This window comes from Symphalangus syndactylus, chromosome 9 (genome assembly GCF_028878055.3).
Source record: "Symphalangus syndactylus isolate Jambi chromosome 9, NHGRI_mSymSyn1-v2.1_pri, whole genome shotgun sequence".
Taxonomy (NCBI): domain Eukaryota; kingdom Metazoa; phylum Chordata; class Mammalia; order Primates; family Hylobatidae; genus Symphalangus; species Symphalangus syndactylus.
The window spans coordinates 51,907,688-51,926,605 of NC_072431.2; the positions used below are offsets into that span (position 1 = coordinate 51,907,688).

The 18,918-nt window shown below is 40.6% G+C and overlaps 1 protein-coding gene and 1 long non-coding RNA gene across 3 annotated transcripts in view; one reads left to right on the plus strand and one right to left on the minus strand.

Moving 5' to 3' along the window:
- The window catches only part of LOC129489498 (uncharacterized), a 296,391-nt gene that overhangs the window by 226,591 nt on the left and 50,882 nt on the right, over positions 1–18,918 (minus strand). The window lies entirely within an intron of this gene.
- LOC129489499 (Bardet-Biedl syndrome 4 protein-like) lies at positions 5,506–7,616 on the plus strand. The gene is made up of 2 exons (XM_055292169.2): positions 5,506–5,587; positions 5,634–7,616. Exons 1-2 carry the CDS (start codon positions 5,512–5,514, stop codon positions 6,806–6,808), a joined length of 1,251 nt encoding a protein of 416 aa, XP_055148144.1. The 5' UTR covers positions 5,506–5,511; the 3' UTR covers positions 6,809–7,616.

Below are 18,918 nucleotides of genomic sequence, written 5' to 3' on the forward strand. Positions count from 1 at the left end.
CATCAGACCAAAGGTAGATAAAACCACAAAGATGGGGAAAAAACAAAGCAGAAAAACTGAAAATTCTAAAACTCAGAGCGCCTCTCCTCCTCCAAAGGAACGCAGCTCCTCACCAGCAACAGAACAAAGCTGGATGGAGAATGACTTTGACAAGTTGAGAAAGGAAGGCTTCAGATGATCAAACTAATCTGAGCTAAAGAAGGAAGTTTGAATCCATGGCAAAGAAGTTAAAAACATTGAAAAAAGATTAGATGAATGGCTAACTAAAATAACCAATGCAGAGAAGTTGTTAAAGGATCTGATGGAGCTGAAAACCACGGCACGAGAACTACATGACAAATGCACAAGCCTCAGGAGCCAATGCGATCAACTGGAAGAAAGGGTATCAGTGATGGAAGATCAAATGAATGAAATGAAGCGAGAAGTTTAGAGAAAAACAAATGAAAAGAAATGAACAAAGCCTCCAAGAAATATGGGACTATGTGAAAAGACCAAACCTACGTCAGATTGGTGTACCTGAAAGTGACGGGGAGAATGGAACCAAGTTGGAAAACACTCTGCAGGATATTATCCCAGAGAACTTCCACAATCTAGCAAGGCAGGCCAACATTCAGCTTCAGGAAATACAGAGAACCCCACAAAGATACTCCTTGAGAAGAGCAACTCCAAGACACATAATTGTCAGATTCACCAAAGTTGAAATGAAGGAAAAAATGTTAAGGGCAGCCAGAGAGAAAGGTCGGGTTACCCACAAAGGGAAGCCCATCAGACTAACAGCTGATCTCTCAGCAGAAACTCTACAGGCCAGAAGAGAGTGGGGACCAATATTCAACATTGTTAGAGAAAAGAATTTTCAACCCAGAATTTCATATCCAGCCAAACTAAGCTTCATAAGTAAAGGAGAAATAAAATACTTTACAGACAAGCAAATGCTGAGAGATTTTGTCACCACCAGGCCTGCCCTAAAAGAGCTCCTGAAGGAAGCACTAAACATGGAAAGGAACGACCAGTACCAGCCACTGCAAAAACATGCCAAATTGTAAAGACCATTGATGCTAGGAAGAAACTGCATCAAATAATGAGCAAAATAACCAGCTACCATCATAATGATGGGATCAAATTCATACATAACAATATTAACCTTAAATGTAAATGGGTCAAATGCTCCAATTAAAAGACACAGACTGGCAAATTGGATAAAGAGTCAAGACCCATCAGTGTGCTGTATTCAGGAAACCCATCTCATGTGCAGAGATACACATAGGCTCAAAACAAAAGGATGGAGGAAGATCTACCAAGCAAATGGAAAACAAAAAAAGGCAGGGGTTGCAATCCTAGTCTCTGATAAAACAGACTTTAAACCAATGAAGATCAAAAGAGACAAAGAAGGCCATTATATAATGGTAAAGGGATCAATTCAACAAGAAGAGCTAACTATCCTAAATACATATGCACCCAATACAGGGGCACCCAGATTCATAAAGCAAGTCCTTAGAGACCTACAAAGAGACTTAGACTCCCACACAATAATAATGGGAGACTTTAACACCCCACTATCAACATTAGACAGATCAAGGAGACAGAAAGTTAACAAGGATATCCAGGAATTGAACTCAGCTCTGCACCAAGCAGACCTAATAGACATCTACAAAACTCTCCACCCCAAATCAACAGAATATACATTCTTCTCAGCACTACACCACACCTATTCCAAAATTGACCACATAGTTGGAAGTAAAGCTCTCCTCATCAAATGTAAAAGAACAGAAATTATAACAAACTGTCTCTCAGACCACAGTGCAATCCAACTAGAACTCAGGATCAAGAAACTCACAAATTGACCACATAGTTGGAAGTAAAGCTCTTCTCAGCAAATGTAAAAGAACAGAGATTATAACAAACTGTCTCTCAGACCACAGTGCAATCAAACTAGAACTCAGGATTAAGAAACTCAGTCAAAACCGCTCAACTACATGGAAACTGAACAACCTTCTCCTGAATGACTATTGGGTACATAATGAAATGAAGGCAGAAATAAAGATGTTCTTTGAAACCAACGAGAACAAAGACACAACATACCAGAATCTCTGGGACACGTTCAAAGCAGTGTGTAGAGGGAAATTTATAGCACTAAATGCCCACAAGAGAAAGCAGGAAAGATCCAAAATTGACACCCTAACATCACAATTAAAAGAACTAGAAAAGCAAGAGCAAACACATTCAAAAGCTAGCAGAAGGCTAGAAATAACTAAAATCAGAGCAGAACTGAAGGAAATAGAGACACAAAAAACCCTTCAAAAAATTAATGAATCTAGGAGCTGGTTTTTTGAAAAGATCAACAAAATTGATGGACCGCTAGCAAGACTAATAAAGAAGAAAAGAGAGAAGAATCAAATAGATGCAATAAAAAACGAAAAAGGGGATATCACCACCGATCCCACAGAAATACAATCTACCATCAGAGAATACTACAAACACCTCTATGCAAATAAACTAGAAAATCTGGAAGAAATGGATAAATTCCTCAACACATACACCCTCCCAAGACTAAACCAGGAAGAAGTTGAATCTCTGAATAGACCAATAACAGGTTCTGAAATTGTGGCAATAATCAATAGCTTACCAACCAAAAAGAGTCCAGGACCTGATGGATTCACAGCTGAATTCTACCAGAGGTACAAGGAGGAACTGGTACCATTCCTTCTGAAACTATTCCAATCGATAGAAAAAGAGGGAATCCTCCCTAACACATTTTACGAAGCCAGCATCGTCCTGATACCAAAACCTGGCAGAGACATAACCAAAAAAGAGAATTTCAGACCAATATCCTTGATGAACATTGATGCAAAAATCCTCAATAAAATACTGGCAAACCGAATCCAGCAGCACATCAAAAAGCTTATCCACCATGATCAAGTGGGCTTCATCCCTGGGATGCAAGGCTGGTTCAACATACGCAAATCAATAAATGTAATCCAGCATATAAACAGAACCAAAGACAAAAACCACATGATTATCTCAATAGATGCAGAAAAGGCCTTTGACAAAATTCAACAACCCTTCATGCTAAAAACTCTCAATAAATTAGGTGTTGATGGGACGTATCTCAAAATAATAAGAGCTATCTACAACAAACCCACAGCCAATATCATACTGAATGGGCAAAAACTGGAAGCATTCCCTCTGAAAACTGGCACAAGACAGGGATGCCCTCTCTCACCACTCCTATTCAACATAGTGCTGGAAGTTCTGGCCAGAGCAATCAGGCAGGAGAAGGAAATAAAGGGTATTCAATTAGGAAAAGAGGAAGTCAAATTGTCCCTGTTTGCAGATGACATGATTGTATATCTAGAAAACCCCATTGTCTCAGCCCAAAATCTCCTTAAGCTGATTAGCAACTTCAGCAAAGTCTCAGGATACAAAATTAATGTACAAAAATCACAAGCATTCTTGTACACCAATAACAGACAAACAGAGAGCCAAATCATGAGTGAACTCCCATTCACAATTGCTTCAAAGAGAATAAAATACCTAGAAATCCAACTTACCAGGGATGTGAAGGACCTCTTCAAGGAGAACTACAAACCACTGCTCAATGAAATCAAAGAGGATACAAACAAATGGAAGAACATTCCATGCTCATGGGTTGGAAGAATCAATATCGTGAAAATGGCCATACTGCCCAAGGTAATTTATAGATTCAATGCCATCCCCATCAAGCTACCAATGACTTTCTTCACAGAATTGGAAAAAACTACTTTAAAGTTCATATGGAACCAAAAAAGAGCCCGCATCGCCAAGTCAATCCTAAGCCAAAAGAACAAAGCTGGAGGCATCACGCTACCTGACTTTAAACTATACTACAAGGCTACAGTAACCAAAACAGCATGGTACTGGTACCACAACAGAGACATAGATCAATGGAACAGAACAGAGCCCTCAGAAATGATGCCGCATAGCTACAACTATCTGATCTTTGACAAACCTGACAAAAACAAGAAATTGGGAAAGGATTCCCTATTTAATAAATGGTGCTGGGAAAACTGGCTAGCCATATGTAGAAAGCTGCAACTGGATCCCTTCCTTACACCTTATACAAAAATTAATTCAAGATGGATTAAAGACTTATATGTTAGACCTAAAACCATTAAAATCCTACAAGAAAACCTAGGCAATACCATTCAGGACATAGGCGTGGGCAAGGACTTCATGTCTAAAACACCAAAAGCAATGGCAACAAAAGCCAAAATCGACAAATGGGATCTCATTAAACTAAAGAGCTTCTGCACAGCAAAAGAAACTATCATCAGAGTGAACAGGCAACCTACACAATGTGAGAAAATTTTTGCAACCTACTCATCTGACAAAGGGCTAATATCCAGAATCTACAATGAACTCAAACAAATTTACAAGAAAAAAACAAACAACCCCATCAAAAAGTGGGCAGAGGACATGAACAGACACTTCTCAAAAGAAGACATTTATGCAGCCAAAAAACACATGAAGAAATGCTCCTCATCACTGGCCATCAGAGAAATGCAAATCAAAACCACAGTGAGATACCATCTCACACCAGTTAGAATGGCCATCATTAAAAAATCAGGAAACAACAGGTGCTGGAGAGGATGTGGAGAAATAGGAACACTTTTACACTGTTGGTGGGACTGTAAACTAGTTCAACCATTGTGGAAGTCAGTGTGGCGATTCCTCAGGGATCTCGAACTAGAAATACCATTTGACCCAGCCATCCCATTACTGGGTATATACCCAAAGGACTATAAATCATGCTGCTATAAAGACACATGCACACGTATGTTTATTGCGGCACTATTCACAATAGCAAAGAGTTGGAACCAACCCAAATGTCCAACAACGATAGACTGGATTAAGAAAATGTGGCACATATACACCATGGAATACTATGCAGCCATAAAAAATGATGAGTTCGTGTCCTTTGTAGGGACATGGATGAAACTGGAAAACATCATTCTCAGTAAACTATCGCAAGGACAAAAAACCAAACACCGCATGTTCTCACTCATAGGTGGGAATTGAACAATGAGAACTCATGGACACAGGAAGGGGAACATCACGCTCCGGGGACTGTTGTGGGGTGGGGGGAGGGGGGAGGGACAGCATTAGGAGATACACCTAATGCTCAATGACGAATTAATGGGTGCAGGAAATCAACATGGCACAGGGATACATATGTAACAAACCTGCACATTGTGCACATGTACCCTAAAACCCTAAAGTATAATAAAAAAAAAAAAAAAAAAAAAAAAAAACAAGAAACTCACTCAAAATTGCTCAACTACATGGAAACTAAACAACCTGCTCCTGAATGACTACTGGGTACATAAAGAAATGACGGCAGAAATAAAAATGTTCTTTGACACCAACGAGAACAAAGACACAACATACCAGAATCTCTGGGACACATTCAAAGCAGTGTGTAGAGGGAAATTTATAGCACTAAATGCCCACAGTGCAGCGGTGGGCTGAGCCAAAATGGCTGAGGAGAAAGTCGCTACGAGAACCGTATTTCCTGTACCTACTGAGTCTCAAAAACCCCAGCAGAAGAAAGGTGACTCTCTGCTGGCTTTCAGCTGAAGATCTTACCCATCATCGAGCTCCAGAGTTTCCTATTTTGGAGAAGCAGAACTGGTTGATTCATCTTCATTATATCCAGAAAGATTATGAAGCCTGCAAGGCTGTTATCAAAGAACAGCTTCAGGAGACTCAAGGATTGTGTGAATATGCTATCTATGTCCAAGCGTTGATATTTCGCCTGGAAGGAAATATCCAAGAATCCCTAGAACTCTTCCAGACATGTGCAGTTCTTAGCCCTCAGAGTGCAGATAACCTCAAGCAGGTGGCCAGATCTTTATTTCTTTTGGGAAAACATAAAGCTGCCATTGAAGTATATAATGAAGCAGCTAAACTCAACCAGAAAGATTGGGCCATCTTGGCAGCAGGCAGCATGATGCAGACCTACGGGGACTTTGATGTTGCCCTCACCAAATACAGAGTTGTGGCTTGTGCTGTTCCAGAAAGTCCTCCACTCTGGAATAACATTGGAATGTGTTTCTTTGGCAAGAAGAAATATGTGGCGGCCATCAGCTGCCTGAAACGAGCCAACTACTTGGCACCCTTCGATTGGAAGATTCTGTATAATTTGGGCCTTGTCCATTTGACCATGCAGCAGTATGCATCAGCTTTTCATTTTCTCACTGCAGCCATCAACTTCCAGCCAAAGATGGGGGAGCTCTACATGCTCTTGGCAGTGGCTCTGACCAATCTGGAAGATATAGAGAATGCCAAGAGAGCCTACGCAGAAGCAGTCCACCTGGATAAGTGTAACCCTTTAGTAAACCTGAACTATGCTGTGCTGCTGTACAACCAGGGCAAGAAGAACACCCTGGCCCAATATCAGGAGATGGAGAAGAAAGTCAACCTACTCAAGGACAATAGCTCTCTGGAATTTGACTCTGAGATGGTGGAGATGGCTCAGAAGTTGGGAGCTGCTCTCCAGGTTGGGGAGGCACTGGTCTGGACTAAACCAGTTAAAGATCCCAAATCAAAGCACCAGACCACTTCAACCAGCAAACCTGCCAGTTTCCAGCAGCCTCTGGGCTCTAATCAAGCTCTAGGACAGGCAATGTCTTCAGCAGCTGCATATAGGATGCTCCCCTCAAGTGCTGGAGGAACATCCCAGTTCACAAAGCCCCCATCTCTTCCTCTGGAGCCAGAGCCTGCCGTGGAATCAATTCCAACTGAAACATCAGAACAAATAAGAGAGAAATAAGAATAGAATGAATGACCCCAAAATAGGGTTTTCTTGGGCAAGGATATGCTGGATTAGGAAACGCAACATGACACAGGCAGAGTGACACCCACCACAGAATACAGTGTGTGTTACAATTACGAGGAGCCAGCAGTTGAGCCTAAGGTCCTTCTGCCTACCTGGTATTGGCATTTGAGGTCGGAAACCCTCTATTGCCCCATAAGCCGGGAAAAGTGAAAAGACAACACAGTTCTTTAAGAACTGGCAGCACGGCTTGAGGCTCTGTGTATGTAGCTGAGTCAGCAGGGTACATGATGCTGTCTGCTTTCAAAAGGACTTTTCTCTCCTAGCTGACTGACTCTTTCCTTAGTTCAAGGAACAGCTGAGACAGACCTCTGCTGAGTAGCCCTGTGATGACAAAGCCTTGGTTTAACTGAGGTGATCCTCAGGTTGTGAGGTTTTATTCGTCACCAAGGCAAACACAAATATTAGATTAATAATCCAACTTTAATAGTATACATTTAAAAGAAAAAAAACAAAAGCCCTGTAAGTTGAGGCCCAGCCTGCTGAGTATTGCAGCTGCATTTGCCTAAAGGGAATCCAGAACAAGTCCCTCCCTGTATTTCGTTCTTGAGAGGGGTCAGTTTAGGGGCTAGATCCTATCAGTATGAGGAGGAGCAGCCCAGGGCTTGTCTGGATCAGCATCAACGATTTTAAAGAAAAAAGGAAGAGTTTCTTAGATGAGTAATTGTTATTGAAGATAGTCAGTGATAACCACTGACCACATGCTATGAATACACTATGCGTCCTTTTTAGAATAAAGATTACGTATCATCAAAAAATAAATAAATAAATGCCCACAAGAGAAAGCAGGAAAGATCTAAAATTGATACCCTAGACAATGCCCTTAGGGGTGGAGCCAAGATGGCCGAATAGGAACAGCTCCGGTCTACAGCTCCCAGCGTGAGCGCTGCAGAAGACGGGTGATTTCTGCATTTCCATCTGAGGTACCAGGTTCATCTCACTAGGGAGTACCAAACAGCGGGTGTAGGACAGTCGGTGCAGCGCACTGTGTGCCAGCCGAAGCAGGGCAAGGCATTGCCTAACTCGGGAAGCGCAAGGGGTCAGAGAGTTCCCTTTCCTAGTCAAAGAAAGGGGTAACAGACGGCACCTGGAAAATCGAGTCACTCCCACCCTAATACTGCGCTTTTCCAACGGTCTTGGAAAACGGCCCACCAAAAGATTGTGTCCCGCACCTGGCTCAGAGGGTCCTATGCCCACGGAGTCTCGCTGATTGCTAGCACAGCAGTCTGAGATCAAACTGCAAGGCGGCAGCAAGGCTGGGGGCGGGGCACCCACCATTGCCCAGGCTTGCTTAGGTAAACAAAGCAGCCAGGAAGCTGGAACTGGGTGGAGCCCACCACAGCTCAAGGAGGCCTGCCTGCCTCTGTAGGTTCCACCTCTGGGGGCAGGGCACAGACAAACAAAAAGACAGCAGGAACCTCTGCAGTCTCAAATGTCCCGTCTGACAGCTTTGAAGAGAGTAGTGGTTCTCCCAGCATGCAGCTGGAGATCTGAGAACGGACAGACTGCCTCCTAAAGTGGGTCCCTGAACCCTGAGCAGCCTAAATGGGAGGCACCCCCCAATAGGGACAGGCTGACACCTCACTTGGCCAGGTACTTCTCTGAGACAAAACTTCCAGAGGAACAAACAGACAGCTGAATTTGTGGTCCACGAAAATCCACTGTTCTGCAGCCACCGCTGCTGACACCCAGCAAAACAGGGTCTGGAGTGGACCTCTAGTAAACTCCAACAGACCTGCAGCTGAGGGTCCTGTCTGGTACAAGGAAAACTAAAAAACAGAAAGGACACCCACACCAAAGACCCATCTGTACATCACCACCATCATCGAAGACCAAAAGGAGATAAAACCACAAAGATGGGGAAAAAACAGAGCAGAAAAACCGGAAATTCTAAAAAGCAGAGCACCTCTCCTCCTCCAAAGGAATGCAGTTCCTCACCAGCAACAGAACAAAGCTGGACAGAGAATGACTTTCACAAGATGAGAGAAGAAGGCTTCAGACGATCAAGCTACTCCGAGCTACGGGAGGAAATTCAAAACAATAGCAAAGAAGTTAAAAAGTTTGAAAAAAAAATAGATGAATGTATAACTAAGATAACCAATGCAGGGAAGGGCGTAAAGGAGCCAATGGAGCTGAAAGCCAAATTTCAAGAACTACGTGAAGATTGCAGAAGCCTCGGTACCCGATGCGATCAACTGGAAGAAAGGGTATCAGTGATGGAAGATGAAATGAATGAAATGAAGTGAGAAGAGAAGTTTAGAGAAAAAAGAATAAAAAGAAACAAACAAAGCCTCCAAGAAATATGGGACTATGTGAAAAGACCAAATCTACGTCTGATTGGTGTACCTGAAAGTGACAGGGGGAATGGAACCAAGTTGGAAAACACTCTGCAAGATATTATCCAGGAGAACTTCACCAATCTAGCAAGGCAGGCCAACATTCAGATTCAGGAAATACAGAGAACACCACAAAGATACTCCTTGAGAAGAGCAACTCCAAGACACATAATTGTCAGATTCACCAAAGTTGAAATGAAGGAAAAAAAGTTAAGGGCAGCCAGAGAGAAAGGTCGGGTTACCCACAAAGGGAAGCCCATCAGACTAACAGCTGATCTCTCGGCAGAAACTCTACAAGCCAGAAGAGAGTGGGGGTCGATATTCAACATTCTTAGAGAAAAGAATTTTCAGCCCAGAATCTCATATCCAGCCAAACTAAGCTTCATAAGTGAAGGAGAAATAAAATCCTTTACAGACAAGCAAATGCTGAGTGATTTTGTCACCACCAGGCCTGCCCTAAAAGAGCTCCTGAAGGAAGCACTAAACATGGAAAGGAACAACTGGAACCAGCCACTGCAAAAACATGCCAAATTGTAAAGACCATCGAGGCTAGGAAGAAACTGCATCAACTAACGAGCAAAATAACCAACTAACATCATAATAACACGATCAAATTCACACATAACAATATTAACTTTAAATGTAAATGGGCTAAATGCTCCAATTAAAAGACACAGACTGGCAAATTGGATAAGGAGTCAAGATCCATCAGTGTGCTGTATTCAGGAAACCCATCTCACATGCAGAGACACACATAGACTCAAAATAAAGGGATGGAGGAAGATCTATCAAGCAAATGGAAAACAAAAAACGGCAGGGGTTGCAATCCTAGTCTCTGATAAAACAGACTTTAAACCAACAAAGATCAAAAGAGACAAAGAAGGCCATTACATAATGGTAAAGGGATCAATTCAACAAGAAGAGCTAACTATCCTAAATATATACACACCCAACACAGGAGCACCGAGATTCATAAAGCAAGTCCTGAGTGACCTACAAAGAGACTTAAACCCCCACACAATGATAATGGGAGATTTTAACACCCCACTGTCAACATTAGATCAATGAGACAGAAAGTTAACAAGGATACCCAGGAATTGAACTCAGCTCTGCACCAAGCAGACCTAATAGACATTTATAGAACTCTCCACCCCAAATCAACAGAATATACATTTTTTTCAGTACCACCCCACACCTATTCCAAAATTGACCACATAGTTGGAAGTAAAGCTCTCCTCAGCAAATGTAAAAGAACAGAAATTATAACAAACTGTCTCTCAGACCACAGTGCAATCAAACCAGAACTCAGGATCAAGAAACTCACTCAAAATCGCTCAACTACATGGAAACTGAACAACCTGCTCCTGAATGACTACTGGGTACATAACGAAATGAAGGCAGAAATAAAGATGTTCTTTGAAACCAACGAGAACAAAGACAACATACCAGAATCTCTGGGACACATTCAAAGCAGTGTGTAGAGGGAAATTCATAGCACTAAACACCCACAAGAGAAAGCAGGAAAGATCCAAAATTGACACCCTAACATCACAATTAAAAGAACTAGAAAAGCAAGAGCAAACACATTCAAAAGCCAGCAGAAGGCAAGAAATAACTAAAATCAGAGCAGAACTGAAGGAAATAGAGACACAAAAAACCCTTCAAAAAATTAATGAATCCAGGAGCTGGTTTTTTGAAAAGATCAACAAAATTGATAGAACACTAGCAAGACTAATAAAGAAGAAAAGAGAGAAGAATCAAATAGATGCAATAAAAAATGATAAAGGGGATATCACCACCAATCCCACAGAAATACAATCAATCTACCATCAGAGAATACTACAAACACCTCTACGCAAATAAACTAGAAAATCTAGAAGAAATGGATAAATTCCTCAACACATACACCCTCCCAAGACTAAACCAGGAAGAAGTTGAATCTCTGAATACACCAGTAACAGGCTCTGAAATTGTGGCAATAATCAATAGCTTACCAACAAAAAAGAGTCCAGGACCTGATGGATTCACAGCCGAATTCTACCAGAGGTACAAGGAGGAACTGGTACCATTCCTTCTGAAACAATTCCAATTGACAGAAAAAGAGGGAATCCTCCCTAACACATTTTATGAGGCCAGCATCATCCTGATACCAAGGCCTGGCAGAGACACAACCAAAAAAGAGAATTTCAGACCAATATCCTTGATGAACATTGATGCAAAAATCCTCAATAAAATACTGGCAAACCGAATCCAGCAGCACATCAAAAAGCTTATCCACCATGATCAAGTGGGCTTCATCCCTGGGATGCAAGGCTTGTTCAACACCCTCAAATCCATAAATGTAATCCAGCATATATACAGAACCAAAGACAAAAACCACATGATTATCTCAATAGATGCAGAAAAGGCCTTTGACAAAATTCAACAACCCTTCATGCTAAAAACTCTCAATAAATTAGGTATTGATGGGACGTATCTCAAAATCATAAGAGCTATCTATGACAAACCCACAGCCAATACCATACTGAATGGGCAAAAACTGGAAGCATTCTCTTTGAAAACTGGCACAAGACAGGGATGCCCTCTCTCACCACTCCTATTCAACATAGTGCTGGAAGTTCTGGCCAGGGCAATCAGGCAGGAGAAGGAAATAAAGGGTATTCAATTAGGAAAAGAGGAAGTCAAATTATCCCTGTTTGCAGATGATATGATTGTATATCTAGAAAACCCAATCGTCTCAGCCCAAAATCTCCTTAAGCTGATAAGCAACTTCAGCAAAGTCTCAGGATACAAAATCAATGTGCAAAAATCACAAGCATTCTTGTACACCAATCACAGACAAACAGAGAGCCAAAACATGAGTGAACTCCCATTCACAATTGCTTCAAAGAGAATAAAATACCTAGGAATCCAACTTACAAGGGATGTGAAGGACCTCTTCAAGGAGAACTACAAACCACTGCTCAGTGAAATAAAAGAGGATACAAACAAATGGAAGAACATTCCATGCTCATGGGTTGGAAGAATCAATATCATGAAAATGGTCATACTGCCCAAGGTAATTTATAGATTCAATGCCATCCCCATCAAGCTACCAATGACTTTCTTCACAGAACTGGAAAAAACTACTTTAAAGTTCATATGGAACCAAAAAAGAGCCCACATCGCCAAGTCAATCCTAAGCCAAAAGTACAAAGCTGGAGACATCATGCTACCTGACTTCAAACTATACTAAAAGGCTACAGTAACCAAAACAGCATGGTATTGGTACCACAACAGAGACATAGATCAATGGATCAGAACAGAGCCCTCAGAAATAATGCCACATATCTACAACTATCTCATCTTTGACAAACCTGACAAAAACAAGCAATGGGAAAAGGATTCCCTATTTAATAAATGGTGCTGGGAAAACTGGCTAGCCATATGTAGAAATCTGAAACTGAATCCCTTCCTTACACCTTATACAGATATTAATTCAAGATGGATTAAAGACTTACATGTTAGACCTAAAACCATAAAAACCCTAGAAGAAAACCTAGGCAATACCATTCAGGACATAGGCATGGGCAAGGACTTCATGTCTAAAACACCAAAAGCAATGGCAACAAAACCCAAAATTGACAAATGGGATCTAATTAAACTAAAGAGCTTCTGCACAGCAAAAGAAACTACCATCAGAGTGAACAGGCAACCTACACAATGGGAGAAAATTTTCCCAACCTACTCATCTGACAAAGGGCTAATATCCAGAATCTACAATGAACTCAAACAAATTTACAAGAAAAAAACAACCCCATCAAAACGTGGGCAAAGGACATGAACAGACAATTCTCAAAAGAAGACATTTATGCAGCCAAAAAACACATGAAAAAATGCTCATCATCACTGGCCATCAGAGAAATGCAAATCAAAACCACAATGAGATACCATCTCACACTAGTTTGAATGGCCATCATTAAAAAATCAGGAAACAACAGGTGCTGGAGAGGATCTGGAGAAATAGGAACACTTTTACACTGTTGGTGGGACTGTAAACTAGTTCAACCATTGTGGAAGTCAGTGTGGCGATTCCTCAGGGATCTAGAACTAGAAATACCATTTGACCCAGCCATCCCATTATTGGGTATATACCCAAACGACTATAAATCATGCTGCTATAAAGACACATGCACACGTATGTTTATTGCGGCACTATTCACAATAGCAAAGACTTGGAACCAAACCAAATGTCCAACAACGATAGACTGGATTAAGAAAATGTAGCACATATACAACATGGAATACTATGCAGCCATAAAAAATCATGAGCTCATGTCCTTTGTAGGGACATGGATGAAACTGGAAACCATCATTCTCAGTAAACTATCGCAAGGACAAAAAACCAAACACTGCATGTTCTCACTCATAGGTGGGAATTGAACAGTGAGAACACATGGACACAGGAAGGGGAACATCACACTCAGCGGACTGTTGTGGGGTGAGGGGAGTGGGGAGGGACAGCGTTAGGAAATATACCTAATGCTAAATGATGAGTTAATGGGTGCAGCACACCAACATGGCACATGGATACATATGTAACAAACCTGCATATTGTGCACATGTACCCTTAAGGTATAATAATAATAATAATAAAAATTGACACCCTAACATCACAATTAAAAGAACTAGAGAAGCAAGAGCAAACGCATTCAAAAGCTAGCAGAAGGCAAGAAAGAACTAAGATCAGAGCAGAACTGAAGGAGATAGAGACACAACAAACCCTTCAAAAATTCAATGAATCCAGGAGCTGGTTTTTTGAAAAGATCAACAAAATTGATAGACCACTAGCAAGACTAATAAAGAAGAAAAGAGAGAAGAATCAAATAGCTGCAATAAAAAATGATAGAGGGTATATCACCACCGATCCCACGGAAATACAAATTACCATCAGAGAATACTTTAAACACCTCTACACAAGTAAACTAGAAAATCTAGAAGAAATGGATAAATTCCTCGACACATACACCCTCCCAAGACTAAACCAGGAAGAAGTTGAATCTCTGAGAACAGCCTCAATAACACACTCTGAAATTGAGGCAATAATTAATATCTTACCAACTAAAAAAAAGTACAGGACCAGACGAATTCACAGCCGAATTCTACCAGAGGTACAAGGAGGAGCTGGTACCTTTCCTTCAGAAACTATTTCAATCAGTAGAAAAAGAGGGAATCCTCCCTAACTCATTTTATGAGGCCAGCATCATCCTGATACCAAAGCCGGGCAGAGACACAACAACAAAAAGAGAATTTTAGACCAATATCCCTGATGAAAATCAATGCAAAAATCCTCAATAAAATACTGGCAAACCGAATCCAGCAACACATCAAAAAGCTTACCCACCATGATCAAGTGGGCTTCATCCCTGGGATGCAAGGCTGGTTCAACGTACGCAAATCAATAAACGTAATCCAGCATATAAACAGAACCAAAGACAAAAACCACATGATTATCTCAATAGATGCAGAAAAGGCCTTTGATAAAATTCAACAACCCTTCATGCTAAAAACTCTCAATAAATTAGGTATTGATGGGACGTATCTCAAAATAATAAGAGTTATTTATGACAAACCCACAAGCCAATATCATACTGAATGGGCAAAAACTGGAAGCATTCCCTTTGAAAACTGGCACAAGACAGGGATGCCCTCTCTCACCACTCCTATTCAACATAGTGTTGGAAGTTCTGGCCAGGGCAATTAGGCAGGAGAAGGAAATAAAGGGTATTCAATTAGGAAAAGAGGAAGTCAAATTGTCCCTGTTTGCAGATGACATGATTGTATATCTAGAAAACCCCATTGTCTCAGCCCAACATCTCCTTAAGCTGATAAGCAACTTCAGCAAAGTCTCAGGATACAAAGTCAATGTGCAAAAATCACAACCATTCTTATACACCAATAACAGACAAACAGCCAATTCATGAGTGAACTCCCATTCACAATTGCTTCAAAGAGAATAAAATACCTAGGAATCCAACTTACAAGGGATGTAAATGACCTCTTCAAAGAGAACTACAAACCACTGCTCAATGAAATAAAAGAGGATTTATTCAAATTAATTCAAGATGGATTAAAGACTTACATGTTAGACCTAAAACCATAAAAACCCTAGAAGAAAACCTAGGCATTACCATTCAGGACATAGGCATACAAACAAATGGAAGAATATTCCATGTTCATGGGTAGGAGGAACCAGTATCATGAAAATGGCCATACTGCCCAAGGTAATTTATAGATTCAATGCCATCCCCATCAAGCTACCAATGACTTTCTTCACAGAATTGGAAAAAACTACTTGAAAGTTCATATGGAACCAAAGAAGAGCCCGCATTGCCAAGTCAATCCTAAGCCAAAAGAACAAAGCTGAAGGCATCACGCTACCTGACTTCAAACTATACTACAAGGCTACAGTAACCAAAATAGCATGGTACTGGTACCAAAACGGAGATATAGACCAATGGAACAGAACAGAGCCCTCACAAATAATACTACACATCTACAACTATCTGATCTTTGACAAACCTGACAAAAGCAAGAAATGGGGAAAGGATTCCCTATTTAATAAATGGTGCTGGGAAAACTGGCTAGTCACATGTAGAAAGCTGAAACTGGATCCCTTCCTTACACCTTATACTAAAATTAATTCAAAATGGATTAAAGACTTACATGTTAGACCTAAAACCATAAAAACCCTAGAAGAAAACCTAGGCATTACCATTCAGGACATAGGCATGGGCAAGGACTTCATGTCTAAAACACCAAAAGCAATGGCAACAAAAGCCAAAATTGACAAATGGGATCTAATTAAACTAAAGAGCTTCTGCACAGCAAAAGAAACTACCATCAGAGTGAACAGGCAACCTACAGAATGGGAGAAAATTTTTGCAATCTACTCATCTGACAAAGGGCTAATATCAGAATCTACAATGAACTCAAACAAATTTACAAGAAAAAAAACAAACAACCCCATCAACAAGTGGGCAAAGGATATGAACAGACACTTCATAAGTGTTTATGCAGCCAAAAGAAGACGTTTATGCAGCCAAAAGACACATGAAAAAATGCTCATCATCACTGGCCATCAGAGAAATGCAAATCAAAACCACAGTGAGACACCATCTCACACCAGTTAGAATGGCCATCATTAAAAAGTCAGGAAACAACAGGTGCTGGAGAGGATCTGGAGAAATAGGAACATTTTACACTGTTGGTGGGACTGTAAACTAGTTCAACCATTGTGGAAGTCGGTGTGGCGATTCCTCAGGGATCTAGAACTAGAAATACCATTTGACCCAGCAATCCCATTACTGAGTATATACCCAAAGGATTATAAGTCATGCTGCTATAAAGACACATGCACATGTATGTTTATTGTGGCACTATTCACAATAGCAAAGACTTGGAACCAACCCAAATGTCCAATAATGATAGACTGGATTAAGAAAATGTGGCACATATACACCATGGAATACTATGCAGCCATAAAAAAGGATGAGTTCATCTTCTTTTCAGGGGCATGGATGAAGCTGGAAACCATCATTCTCAGCAAACTATGGCAAGGCCTAAAAACCAAACACCGCATGTTCTCACTCATAGGTGGGAATTGAACAATGAGAACTCATGGACACAGGAAGGGGACCATCACACACCGGGGCCTGTTGTGGGGTGGGGGGAGGGGGGAGGGATAGCATTAGGAGATATACCTAATGTTAAATGACGAGTTAATGGGTGCAGCACCCCAACATGGCAAATGTATACATACGTAACAAACCTGCATGCTGTGCACATGTACCCTAGAACTTAAAGTGTAATAAAAAAAATTAACAAAAAAGAAGTGGTGGTGAGGACTGGACAACCATGTAGCCACTAATCTGGGCAGAAGCACTGACAATGGCCTTGTCAGGGCTGCCAATCTTTCATAAAATTTAATAAACCTCATGGCACTTTCAGCCTGAAATCTGCGAAAGTCTAGGAATCTCACCTGACTGAAAAATAACAGTAATTGGATCAGAATCATTTCCTGAAATTCCCCTTGTTGATTCCTAATACAGAGTTTCTCACCATAAAAAAAGAAGGATAAAACAAAGTCAAATAAAGTTTCTAATTCAATTCTGCTTCAAACAATAATTAGCTCACAGAATTAGTCATCAGTTCAAGTATAATTAAGTGTCTACTGTAATGGGAAATGGTGTAGTTTGTCAGAAAGAAAAGAACATGGCCTGTGGAATTAAACCTGCATCAAATTCTGATGCCACTACTGAGTACATCAATTTATTTAATTAACAAACTATCTGGGTCTCAATTTGTATAACTGCAAAATGGTAAGAACTTCATAGGTTTTGTGAAACATTAAATGAGAAAATGCATATAAAAGATGAAGTTCAGTCCAAGGGACATACTAGATTCCTTGGTAAATAAAAGCTCCTATTATTCACTGGTATCAGATGTACGGCATTAGGTTAGCAGTGTGGGGGGTTAATGAATGAATAAGATCTGATCCCTGCCCTTAAGGAGCTTACAGTCCGGGTTAGGAAACAAAGCTAGCAGGTATGAAAACATAACTATTAATAATCACAGCAATATTTGGAAGGAGAAATCAATTGTTGTGGAGTAGAACCATTAAAGAGGATTTATGGTGGAAACACATTGACTGGTCTCAGAGCTGAGGAAAATCAAGGATCTGAGAACTCAATACTCAGCCCTCATTTTTAAACAAATTTTTAGAGGTAGTGCTGACTCCATCTTCAATACAAAAGATTCAGTGAATAAGAGAACAATGTTCAATGCAACAGAATTCTACAAATGACAGTTTCTAAATCTTTGCTATTAAAGCATGGTTCACAGACCAGTTGCATGGTGTCTCAGAGTTTATTGGATATGCAGAATCTCAGATCCCACCCCAGACCTATTGACTCAGGTCTATATTTTAACAAGATCCTGGGATGACATGTGAACGGTGTGGTGATTCCTCAGGGATCTAGAACTAGAAATACCATTTGACCCAGCCATGCCATTACTGGGTATATACCCAAAGGACTATAAATCATGCTGCTATAAAGACACATGCACACGTATGTTTATTGCGGCACTATTCATAATAGCAAAGAGTTGGAACCAACTCAAATGTCCAACAACGATAGACTGGATTAAGAAAATGTGGCACATATACACCATGGAATACTATGCAGCCATAAAAAATGATGAGTTCATGTCCTTTGTAGGGACATGGATGAAACTGGAAAACATCATTCTCAGTAAACTATCACAAGGACAAAAAACCAAACACCGCATGTTCTCACTCATAGGTGGGGATTGAACAATGAGAACTCATGGACACAGGAAGGGGAACATCACACTCTGGGGACTGTTGTGGGGTGGAGGGAGGGGGGAGGGACAGCATTAGGAGATACACCTAATGCTAAATGACGAGTTAATGGGTGCAGCAAAACAACATGGCACATGGATACATATGTAACAAACCTGCACATTGTGCACATGTACCCTAAAACCTAAAGTATAATAATAAAAAAAGAAAATAAATAAATAAAGTTTAAAAAACAACTCCATCAAAAAGTGGGCAAAGGATGTGAACAGACACTTCTCAAAAGCAGACATTTATGCAGCCAACAAATATAATGAAAAAAAGCTCATCATTACTGGTCATTAAAGAAA